Raw genomic sequence first — 11,373 nt, forward strand, 5'->3', positions numbered from 1 at the left:
TACAGTTAATGTCATGCACTTAGTGGTTAAGTGTAGATGATTCAGCTTCTCTGGTTTCAGTGTTATTCGCACAACAAATCTGTTTGAGAGACAGGGAAATGGCTTCAGCCATAACAACAAGGTGACACTTCTGCTAGATCAAAGGGGATCAAAGGAGCTCACCTTACCAGCACTGACATTTAGGAAAGTGTAGACGAAAGCCTACTTCAAAAGATATACAGTTATCCAAACGCGCAAAGTGCTGCAGTGTGTTTGTCAAGCGTCTATGGCGCATCTCTCTCCTACTGTCGCACGCATGCACGCAGAAACACATGCTCACGCTGAAACAGAGGCTGTAGCTGACCAGCAGATGACGTCCGAGTGCCGAGGTAAGTCCACAGAGAAACTAAAGGCACCTTCAGCACCTGTGAGCTTCTCTAAACACTGTAAACTGACTTTGTCACATGCGTAAAACAGCTTGTAGGACAGGAAAAGTTAATAAGCCCCAGGCTTCTGTTTATTTGTTTGTTTGTTTGAAAACATTTCAGAATAATCGCGTCCCTCAGAATGTAGTAAATAATAAGTATAACTTCACAGAGTAATCAGAGGTGTTCTGATTATAGGTGAAATGTGAAACGAGCTGGCTTGCTATCAGACATTGGTCCTTTTTTTTTAAGGTTTAATTTAAAATGTTCTAAATACATCTTTCCTTCGTCTTGACATTTCTTGCAGTGGAGAAGCCCAAAGGGTCAAAGAGCAGCACAGATCAGAGTTGCCTTTAATCTCCAAAGTGCCAGTCAAGCCTGAAAGGCCTCTCCACGGAAGTCCATTAATTCGGTAAACTTTTCACACCCCTTAATGGTCTGCATATCCTACACATTGATGTCCGACACCGGTGTAATCACGCACACTTTGGAGGATAATTGCCCCCTTTGCAATCAGAAGGATCAAATGAAATAGTTAATCGAGGCAAGTAACTTCAATCAGTGTCTTCGCACAGCCAAAGGGCGGGTAGGCTACTTGAATGTCAAAGAAAGTGGAATAACCAAACAGCTCTTATAGAGCAGGGCAATGGAGTTCGTCTCCCTACAACTTTAAAGTTACATCATTGAACAAATAAAACATGGTTACTGTAGTTTAATTAGACCTATATGAACCTAAAAGTCACTGAAATGATTTCTATCAGCATATATAGTGAAGCCCTGGTGTCAGCATCTTTAGAAAAAGTCAAATGCCTATAATGTGAATATTTACCCCTAATACAAGAAAAATGATTAGTGATGTTATTTGTCTTTAGCAAATGTAACTAAGCGTCTCAATCTGCGCCTTAAAACGGACATGTTAAAACAGGGAACATAGATAATGTAATATATTTTTTATTCAAATGTTTTAATATTAAGTAGACTGAGCACATTCTGACACGATGCTTATGCTGACACTTCTTTTCCTAATTTATTTCCCCAACGCGTCACTAAATGATGGGGATTCAAACTTTGCAGGTCATTACCATTACACAAACACTGTGAAGCCTAGTACTGCGCAGGGAGAATAGATGGTCATTTCCGTACAGTGGGGCTCTCTTTGAAATTCCACCCCTCCGTCTTTGTTGTGCACAGCGAGGGGCGGGAAGACAAACAGGTCCACATGTATAAAGCGATCATCCCAGGACTGTGAGGCAGGAGACTTCCAAGCATCGTGCCGAAACTCCCTGGAGACTTTGTATTTCAGGACTCAAGGCCGCTTTGGACTTTGGCATTCTGTCATTTTTTTCCAGTCAAACTCGAGGGATTTTTTTTTTCGTGTGTTTGCAGCAACGCAGAAATGAAAGGAAGAGTAATGCAGATACCGTCAGCGCACAGCTTATTGGTTGTGTATCTCACGCTGTTTGGATACCTTGGGGACGTTTACGCGGGGACGGTCCTGATGAACTCCAACTCCATCAAAAACTTGCCCGGTGCTTCGGGCGGAAAAGTCGCGGACACTGTCAGTCCGAGTCCGCGTACCTCACCCTCTGGCAGCGTGGGACACAAATCACCCGTAGACACCTTGCAGGTAATTCAATTTCCCGTGCGTAAAAGTCAAGTCTGAGCGACACGATCTAGCCAAAGTTATATTATCGTGGAATTTCCATGCTTAAATGACAACGCTTTTCGTTTTGTCATGCTGTAGCAGTCAGGTGTTTGCACGGATGATGAAGACTGCGGGGGTGATGAATTCTGCAACGAAGCCCGAGGCGCCTGTCTTCCATGTCGTAAGAGCCGGAAGCGTTGCGCACGGGACTCCATGTGTTGCGGAGGAAACCGCTGCAGCAATGGTGAGCAGAGACATCTCGTCTGGAATAAATACTTAGATTTTGATGTAGTTTTCGCTGGGGATCACTTGCTTGCAGTGTTACAGAGTCTTGCATGTCTGTAAATGTAGTTACTGGTATCCATTAAATCTAACATACCCAGAGCTGTAAATATCTAAGGTGCTACAATCAGACCCTAAAGACTGTTTCTTTTGCCCTTTGACTTTTCTAGGTGTTTGCCAAGCAAATGACATAGATGGTACAGATGCATCCAGCGTCACAGGCTGGCACAAATACAACAACACCATGGAGCATCCGGCCAAGAGGCCTCCCACTGGCAATGGCCATCAGCCTCAACCCGTGAAAGGTTAGCGTCCTGTTAAAAATCATCAATCTTTATAAAGTTCAAGTAACAACACAAGATGTTTTCTGTGAGGTCTGTTTCATTTAACATACTGGCATCTCTCCCTTCCCTCTATTTCTAGGCCAGGAGGGGGATACCTGCCTGAGATCTGCAGACTGCTCTGAGGGTCTGTGCTGTGCCAGACACTTCTGGTCTCGCATCTGTAAACCTGTGCTGACGGAGGGCCAGGTGTGTACGCGTCACCGCAGGAAAGGCAACCATGGCTTGGAGCTGTTCCAGCGCTGCGACTGTGGTGATGGCCTGACCTGCCGGCCAGACAAAGGAGAGCGAGATCACAGTGTCAGCAGGACTGCAGCCCGGAACCTACACACCTGTCAGAGACACTGATACACAGGCCTGTGACACACCAAGCCGACAGTCATCCATCGGCCTATGTCAGGCTGCTGAGTCTATATCACCCAAGTTTTTGCGGTGTGTCCCGCACTGTTGGCACTAGTTGACGTCCTGTCAAGTCTTTTCAGCCAATTCAGTATGATAAATTGGCAGTGGATCCTGTCTAGAGAAACCACTCTGTTCAGCTTAGTGGATCAGTGTGGTATCCATGAGTTCAACCATTTAATGCGGTTTCTCCTTATTTTTCACCTCTGCCACTTCCTTTCCATTTCCATAACCAAAAAACCAGAGTCAACCAGGGTTGACAATGCCAGTGCCACCCAACTTGTTATCAGACGTTTAGGAGTAGTTGTAAACAGTCTGTGGTGAGTAAGTGGTCTGAAAATGGTAAGCAAATGCTGCTTTGTTTACAGTTTGTATAGCTGCAGTATACATCTTACGCTTTCCCTTTTTGAATGACCAGTACAGACTACAGCCACCTGCCAGTATGGAGAGTTATTTCCTCCTCTCATGCAGGAACAGAATATGAGCAATAGTCTTTGTGGTCTGTTCAAGAGCCACTTTTTGGCCCTGATAAAGGTGATATTCTCTCGCCTTTGTCAGCGTTAGTTCTTTGATGTTGGCTTGGTGTGTTTCTGCCCATACATGTGGACACACACACACACACACACACACACACACACACACACACACACACACAGAAACACACACCCAGCAAACCAAAAAATCTGTCACACACACTGACAAACACTTGCATACACCACAGATGCTGACACACACACACACACACACACACAGAAGTAGACATCCAACACCTAAGACATTCTTTCCTGCCAAAGCTGCTGACACAAACACAGTACCCGGAAGGATAGACATGATTCCTGGAAAAGTGATATATCCAGAAGGATGCAACAGAGCAAAATGGACTGATCCAATTCCTCATCAACAGATGAGGAGTCATAACTTCGGAAGTGACATTTCAGAAGTCCTGGGAACATCGATTTATGTCGTCAGTAATGGCAGATCTGTTTTGTTTCTCTTTTTTTGGAACTTCAAGCCTCAGTTATTGCAGTAAATTACTGTATTGTAAATATTATACTGGAGGTGGCACTTAAGTGAGCTATTGAATTCTGTCAACACCAGTATTATAAAGACATGGTGCTGCATGCATTGTAAATGTGTTATATATTGTTTTATAAAAAATGTTATTATATAAAAAATGTGAATATATTTGTTTTATTAAACACCTTATTCATTCTGGCCCTAATTTTTTTGTCAGTATTTTTTTTCTGATCTACCATGCTACAAAAACAAATCTCTTTTGAGATTTGTTTTGAGAACTTCAGTGAGGATGTGTCAAATAAAAATTTCCAAGTAGCATTTAAATCTGAATGATTTGTCCAAAAATCTTCATTCAGTGATTGGTACAGATGGGAAACATTTTTGGCAAAATAATGGCTAGCCCACTCTGGAAAGTAAGATTTGGACAGCCACAATCAGTGGGGTTTACTTGCAGCCCAGACGTCACAAATCAGTGGTTGAGGCTGAGTGGATGGTTTAAATGTTTGGCCCAGATATTTTAGATATTTTTTTCATTACACACAAATGCTGAAATATGTGCAGGCACACATACGATAATCGCACAACTTTACAGGAGCCTCAACAGGCCACATCCTGCTATGGAAGCAGAGGATGATCCAGCACTGCAATGTCATTAGATGAACATTAAAATGAGGACAGGATGCTGCCATATCAAATGATAACTGCAAAAAGGTAATAAAGTATGTGTATCCTGGGCAGTGTTTGCCACCTAACCCTTTGTTGTTCCTGGCTAGTTTCTAATTATAACTTCCCTGCCTTCATGTGCAGTGGAGCAGATAGCTAGCTATCCAAGCTAAAGCCTCTAATTACTTACATCTTACTCAATCTACACCAAGATTCATGCAATGAGGTGTACCACAGCACTTTGAGTTGAGTGATGCAACTCAAGAAAAAAAAAAGGCTCTTGGTATTCGGCCTCTTCAATTGCACTGCACACTCCATTTCCTAGTTGTACAATGGATGTGCTCTAATGTGTAATACACCTTTGTGTCTGTAATTAGGCCTGTTTAGATTAGAAGATGGTAAGGAAATTACTGTACATTCTGCTTGATTCTTGTGTCAGATCAAAAGCAGCACAAGACAGAGACAAGCCAGATAACCTTTTCTTCTGTTTACATCCACAGACACTTATTTGAAGTTTGTCTGTGAAAGACACGGTGATATTTTCTGTTACAGTCACTCTGGATAAGTGGTGAAAATAACTAAGAACATTTACTACAATTAAGGGTGTTTCTGAGCTACTTGAGCTTTTATTTCCATTGTATATTACTTTATAACTCAGTCCTAGAGGGAAACATTTCTCCACTAAACTTGGCAGCTTTTGTTACCTGTTATTTTTGCAAAGATATATAAAATACAGTGCATTTGCACATTTGTAGTAGAGTATTGGATTTTGTGGAATTACTGTTTAGGTAAAGAATCTGCATGGTTACTCTATTGTTGGTCAGAGTTGATCTATTGTCAAGGAGGCAGGCAGACATACAGAGAGACACATTCCATTTAAACAGTTTAGTGTCCACTCTTTAGAGCAATTAAGAGTAATGAGAGCATTGTCAGCAGTACAATATACCATGCAGGTTCAGCCAAGTCATGTTTGTGGGGGTCCTGGAATCTGTGTGTGAGTGTGTGAGCCTGTCATCATTACACCAACCACAGACTGACACAGGCCACAGGCATGTGCCCTAACTGAGGAAAGGCAGGGTGTGTGTATGTGTGTGTTTAGGTATGTGTCACACACGCAGCCATGGTACATTCAATGGACTCCAGAGAAACAACAGCAAAAACAGCATCCACGCCAACAGACACACACAGTCATGTCCCTACATGCCACCTAACAGCTATTACACACATACAAACACATTTTCACATGTTTGCACATGCATGCACACACATTCACACTCCCTTATATGGGTGAATCTTGGGGTATGTTGGGTTTGTGTTAGGAGGAACAGCACACTTGCCCACGCTCTGGCATCCTAACCAACAACACTTAGTACTGTCATACCACAGAACAGAATCAGCATTTCATGCTACTATACACTTTCAAAAACTGGAAACATTAATAGTGCAAACAATATGCATGCATGAATATACTGATTAACACTTACAAAGTCTGCCAGTTTTCATGCCACTATGCATTTTTGTGTGTATTTTATTTTCCTAACCACCCCTCCACCAACAGCACCACCTCCAGAGAAAGAAAATCAGATCTAGCTGTACTGATAATTGCATAAAAAGCTGAAGAAACAAGGCAGTGTAGTCAGAGGCAATACATGTTGGTTTGTCAGATGAAAGGGGTGGCATACTTCTCAAATGACTGTTCAGATCAAAAAAACCTCTTATGTAAACAAAATTTCATAGGGAGGTGTCAAACTTCTGGGTGCTGGCACCGATCACTTTTTAAAAGAGAAGAAGCACAATGCTCACTATTCATCTTTGCGGGATGACAATTTCCTTGATTGAGCAATAAGGGGAAATCTCCCTGTCCTTGGGAAATAATAATTAAACAAAGAACACCTCACTGAGCACAATGTGTTGAGTGTGTGAATACAGGCGGAGAACAGGTTTGCTCCACTAATATAACTTCTGGGTGATGTCAACACACACAGATCAACGTGATGACATATTGTGCTTTGATAGGGCCTCATGTTACCTTCCATTCACTCACCTCCGACGTATTTGTGTATTGTATTTCACTTCACTTTGCCTCTCTCTCCATGTCTTTGTAAAGGTTTGAGCACAGTTTAACTGCATAAGCTTTCCTTTTGAGGGTGAGATAAGAATGCAACATCACTAATGTCTATTTGAGGAGTCATGATCTCTTCAGACTACAATAAAGTCTGATCTCAAGAAAAAACAACACTCTGGCACATGATAAAAGTTTCAAATCAGCAATGTTTGGTTTTAGGGAGAGTAATGACAAATGACAAATAATAGTTTATCAAGCACTTTGGTGTTGTGTGCCCAGCTACAACAGAGTTTTGACAAAAACAAGTTTTTACTTTGCACCCAGAGCTCACTTTAAAATCACAAATCATTTTTACACTTTCTGTATGGAAAGAAACAATCTGTAAACTAGTCACCTACAGAGCTGTTTGTAGGCATATTTTCCAGTTTGGAGAGCACCTGTCAAGCCTTGAATCTTTACTAAACCAATCTGGCTCCAGCTCCATACCTAAAGCAATAGTTAGAGATTTGGGGGGAAAAGCCTTTCTCTCGCTGTTATCCTAGGGACAGAGGCACAACACTGGGCTCACTAACCAAGGGGGAGGCTCATGGATGACTGGTTTGATCCATCCTGGTGTTCCTTCCATCTGCAGCTGACACCTTCTTTAAGGTCTCAGTCCCTCTCTCATGAGGTCATACTACATTTCAGTCCCCATTTACCACATGAAGAAAACTCTGCTGCTCTGGCCTCAGCTGTAAGGCCGAAGGTTGGTTGGCATGTTAGGCTAAAACTAAAACAAGTGGCTGTATTATGTTGCATAGACTGCGTGTTACATTAACACCGCAAGCCCAAATAAAGAGCTACCCTGTGTTCTGCTGTGCTCTGGACTCAAGTACATGTTTATTTTCTCTTTGATACTGTTTTTTTTTTTTTTATCAAAACCCTGAGGTAGCAGGTCTCAAATACCATTTAAATACTTCAGCTCATCCTCACACCACCTGTACCCTTCAGGTGGATTCTCTCACTCTTTCCAGAGCCTGGACGTGCAATATATCCCAGTGCTTATGCAGCTGTGACCAATTCAGCTGACCAATTCATTGTTTATACATTTAATATCCCACCATTTGATGTCTGCTCATTCTACCAGACAAGGAGAGAGTGAACAGATGCAATGGGTGGTGGGGGTTTGGGTTGGAGTTAGAGCTGGGATTAAAAATGCCTACTCTTCATTATGGTTGGTCCAGGAGCTTTCTGTTGGTGGCTTGGGGCTGGGGCTAGGACAAGGGCCAGGGCCAGAGCTGGCTCAGCTCCTGGCTGCTATGTAAAGTCTGCCTTAGCCACAACCACATTGCACAAAGCTGCTTCACACATACAATTTACCCATTATTCAAGATGTTTCAGAAGAAGTCAAAACATATATTGCAGAGTAAGAGAGTTGGTGGAAAACTAACATGGACTGAGTCATTATTCAGATAAAAAAGTTATATCCAGTGATATGACATTGAAAAAAAGCAGGCTTATGGAGTCACACTCAATTAGCACAGCTGATTGAACAGAGGTTACCACAGAAACCTTATACTTTGAAAAATACCTTATAATACTGAGAAGAGATGGTTTAACTGATGATAGGTAAACCTCAGTGTGAGTGCATGTCATTTGTAGGCAGTGCTGTGATCATGCCTAAAACTGGGAGGCTTCACAGCAGACAGACTATATTTCAGCAGTGACCTGAAATTACATTTCATAAAACATCCTCAATAAGAGATGGGTTTATTGTCTAAGACATGGATGAATAAAGTATCTGTAGCCAACAGCATCAAAATCCCTGAATGCTGGTTAAAGACATATCTTTACTCAGACCAGCAGGTCAAACATTGTCCTGTTAACAGTTACCAGGCCTTAATGAGAGTGTTTAATGCCACCCTGCCCCCTCGTCTATCTCTTAACTCTTTAATGTCTTTGCTTGTTTCTACTCCTTTCAAAAACACTGTATTTACCTGCACCAAAGAAAATGGCAGATGCACAATCTCATTTGTGTAGGGACTTTGCAAAGGTGGAGCCTTTGGTAATAGAATGAAAAGGAGGAGGCTGGGGCTTTCATCTCTCTGGGGGGTAAATGGATTGGATTGTCTTGCCCCTGCTGGTGGGGCTAAGCTGGGGACAGTGTGAGACGCAGGAGGTCATATCAAAGGTAGTTATCTTCAGAGGGCCTTCTCAGTGGCACATTAGTACGCTATCTAAATGTTGATTTGTTCACACCCACATCTGAGGAAGCCAAAATGAGCTGACAAAAGGAAACGCCCAGTGAATGTAAATGAGCAAAGTGTTCAGATTCACTTCTCTCTCTATAGACGTGTGCACAACTCTTCTCCTCCTCATTGCTAATGTTTACTATTAGGACCTGCCCAGGTGGACAAATGAAAAAGTCTAGATGTTAATTCCATCAAACAGCAAAATTTCCACAAAATTACAGCCTGACTCAAATCTGTTTCATTTCCTTATGCACTGTATGGATCGTATGCTCACGGGACCAAACCTTAATAGTGCAGCATGCTCATTGTCTATGTTGTGGGTAAGGAAATGATTGGGAACAACCTATAGCCACGGCTAACAGCCATGTTGAGGTTGCTGACAGTGTGTGTGTGCCTCCGTTGTGGGTGGGAAACGTCATATTACTGTCACTCTCCCAGCTGACATTAAAAGAAAGGTATAAATCTCACACACACACACACACACACACACACACACACACACACACACTCCAGCACCCATTGTCAGCTACGGTCAGAAACAAGGAATTAAATCAGGTTCACATGACTTGTTTTGCCTAATTTGATAAACTGTGGACATCAAAATGACCTGCCTACACATGCCTCTACTGTCACAAACCACAAAGTACACATGCATCTGCTGGGACAGAACCTCTGCTGCATTTTAGCATCACCCTAAAACCGCTGGTCACACATTAGAGAAAAGAATAGGTGGCTACTTTTTGGATTGGAGGAAAAACAAACATTGCTGGGAAGAAGGAAACACATCAAAAGTGTCTTTACATTTAATTCACAGACTTAAACATAACATCAATGGCAAAAAAATATCACTTCTGTCCAAAAGTCAAAGAATATATTCCATATTTATTGTTTCAAATGGTACCAGGCTTGTTAGAGTGAATTCTCAGCAATGACCACGAAAGAGGGAAAATTAGACTGTGTGCCGAGTGTCACAATTTGCCATTCTTTGTGTGGCCCAAATGTGGGATTGCAAATAAGCATCTCTATTTTTAGGGACCTTAAGACCAGTAGCACCCGTCTGGGTCATTCCATATCATTAGAAACAGCTCCAGAGATGAACAAATTCTCCTGGCATTCAAATATAATTCTGGTCTTTAAATCTATAGTACCATGAAATCAAAGCCAAGCCTTGCTCCATCCTTGGTGTTATTTTTGAATCTCTACTGAAATTTGGTTTGACATGTTGATTGAAAATGCCTACTACTTTGGTTATCTTGTGCATCAAATGTGCAACTCAGCACATTCCCAAGGGACTTGAATTGCACTCAGAAGCCTCAGTCTAACCCCCTGTTATTGAAATGTACATCTCAGTGCTTCTCTATACTCAGTCATTAAACATACTAGCAGTTTTTTAGCCTATTTTCTATGTCTTTGGCCCTTGGTAAATATTTGCTAGATGGAGATTGCAATCCAAATTGGTACACCAGTGTCTCCTTTGCATAATAGTTGTTGTGAAAGCATCTATTGTCTCATTTAAACTGACCACATAGTGTATTTTGGTGATTTCGGCAAGGGCTGGCTTCCCTACAACTCTAATTAGCATTCCTTCCAGATAAAACAATGATCACTTGAATACGACTGAGCTAAGCTTGCAGGAAGTGATCTAAAGAGCTGATAGGAACATATGATTACCAAGCAGCTAACTCTAGTCCTCCATGCATAATGTTTTAATTCAACATCACCCCCAACAACCCCATTTTGTCCCATCACTAATCTTAAGTTATCTTCTAACTACCTCTTTGTCCTGCGGCTACAGCCCTTATCATTTATTGATTATGTCTCTTAGATTAAAGGACCAGCTTTCATTTCCACAAGAATGTGCCCCACTCTTTGTGTCCATATGGAAGCATTTGCTGGACAGATGGGTTATTTTCTCCTCTAGACAAAGTCTCAATGGCCAGAAAGGGATTCACAGGGACTTGGTAAGTAATGGTGCTGATGATATCCAATTGCTGCTCTCTTTGAAGTCTAACTAGGATTGGATCTGTATTTGATTGTTAATAAGAGAGACAGCAGCGAAAAACTTAAGGTGAAAAAAAATTATGACAACGACACAGTCAAGCTGAACTTCTCAACATTAATCACATGAGCCAGTTTTACAACAAGTCATCTTAATTCCTCCAGACAATTCAGGGCTGTCAAATGGCTGCATAATACTACCCCAAACCCCCTCAAGCATCCCAGACTTAATTCCATGTGCTGAGAAGCTGAATTGCCTGAATGTGGGTTACACACAAATGACGGACATTTTGTCTTGGGGTAATTACTAATATGCCACTGTTGTTGC

General features: G+C 41.9%; 1 protein-coding gene across 2 annotated transcripts; it reads left to right on the top strand.

Annotated features, from left to right (window-relative positions):
• The first annotated feature begins 1,631 nt into the window (after positions 1-1,631).
• On the top strand, positions 1,632-4,177 carry LOC113131897 (dickkopf-related protein 1-like). Of its 2 annotated transcripts, none has more exons than XM_026309649.1 (4): positions 1,632-2,031; positions 2,149-2,293; positions 2,502-2,636; positions 2,755-4,177. In XM_026309649.1, exons 1-4 carry the CDS (start codon positions 1,801-1,803, stop codon positions 3,018-3,020), a joined length of 777 nt encoding a protein of 258 aa, XP_026165434.1. In that variant the 5' UTR covers positions 1,632-1,800; the 3' UTR covers positions 3,021-4,177. The 2 variants fall into 2 exon arrangements, with proteins under 2 accessions (XP_026165434.1, XP_026165435.1); XM_026309650.1 differs by having other exon boundaries at positions 2,152-2,293.
• Positions 4,178-11,373: the final 7,196 nt, after the last annotated feature.

Source organism: Mastacembelus armatus, chromosome 15 (genome assembly GCF_900324485.2).
Source record: "Mastacembelus armatus chromosome 15, fMasArm1.2, whole genome shotgun sequence".
In the NCBI taxonomy this organism is placed as follows: domain Eukaryota; kingdom Metazoa; phylum Chordata; class Actinopteri; order Synbranchiformes; family Mastacembelidae; genus Mastacembelus; species Mastacembelus armatus.

Excerpts from the sequence above, each read along its gene's own strand:
- LOC113131897 (XM_026309649.1), top strand. The coding sequence starts at position 1,801 with ATGAAAGGAAGAGTAATGCAGATACCGTCAGCGCACAGCTTATTGGTT. Across the intron at positions 2,032-2,148 it reads CACCCGTAGACACCTTGCAG|CAGTCAGGTGTTTGCACGGA; the intron begins GTAATTCAATTT and ends GTCATGCTGTAG. Across the intron at positions 2,294-2,501 it reads AGGAAACCGCTGCAGCAATG|GTGTTTGCCAAGCAAATGAC; the intron begins GTGAGCAGAGAC and ends TGACTTTTCTAG.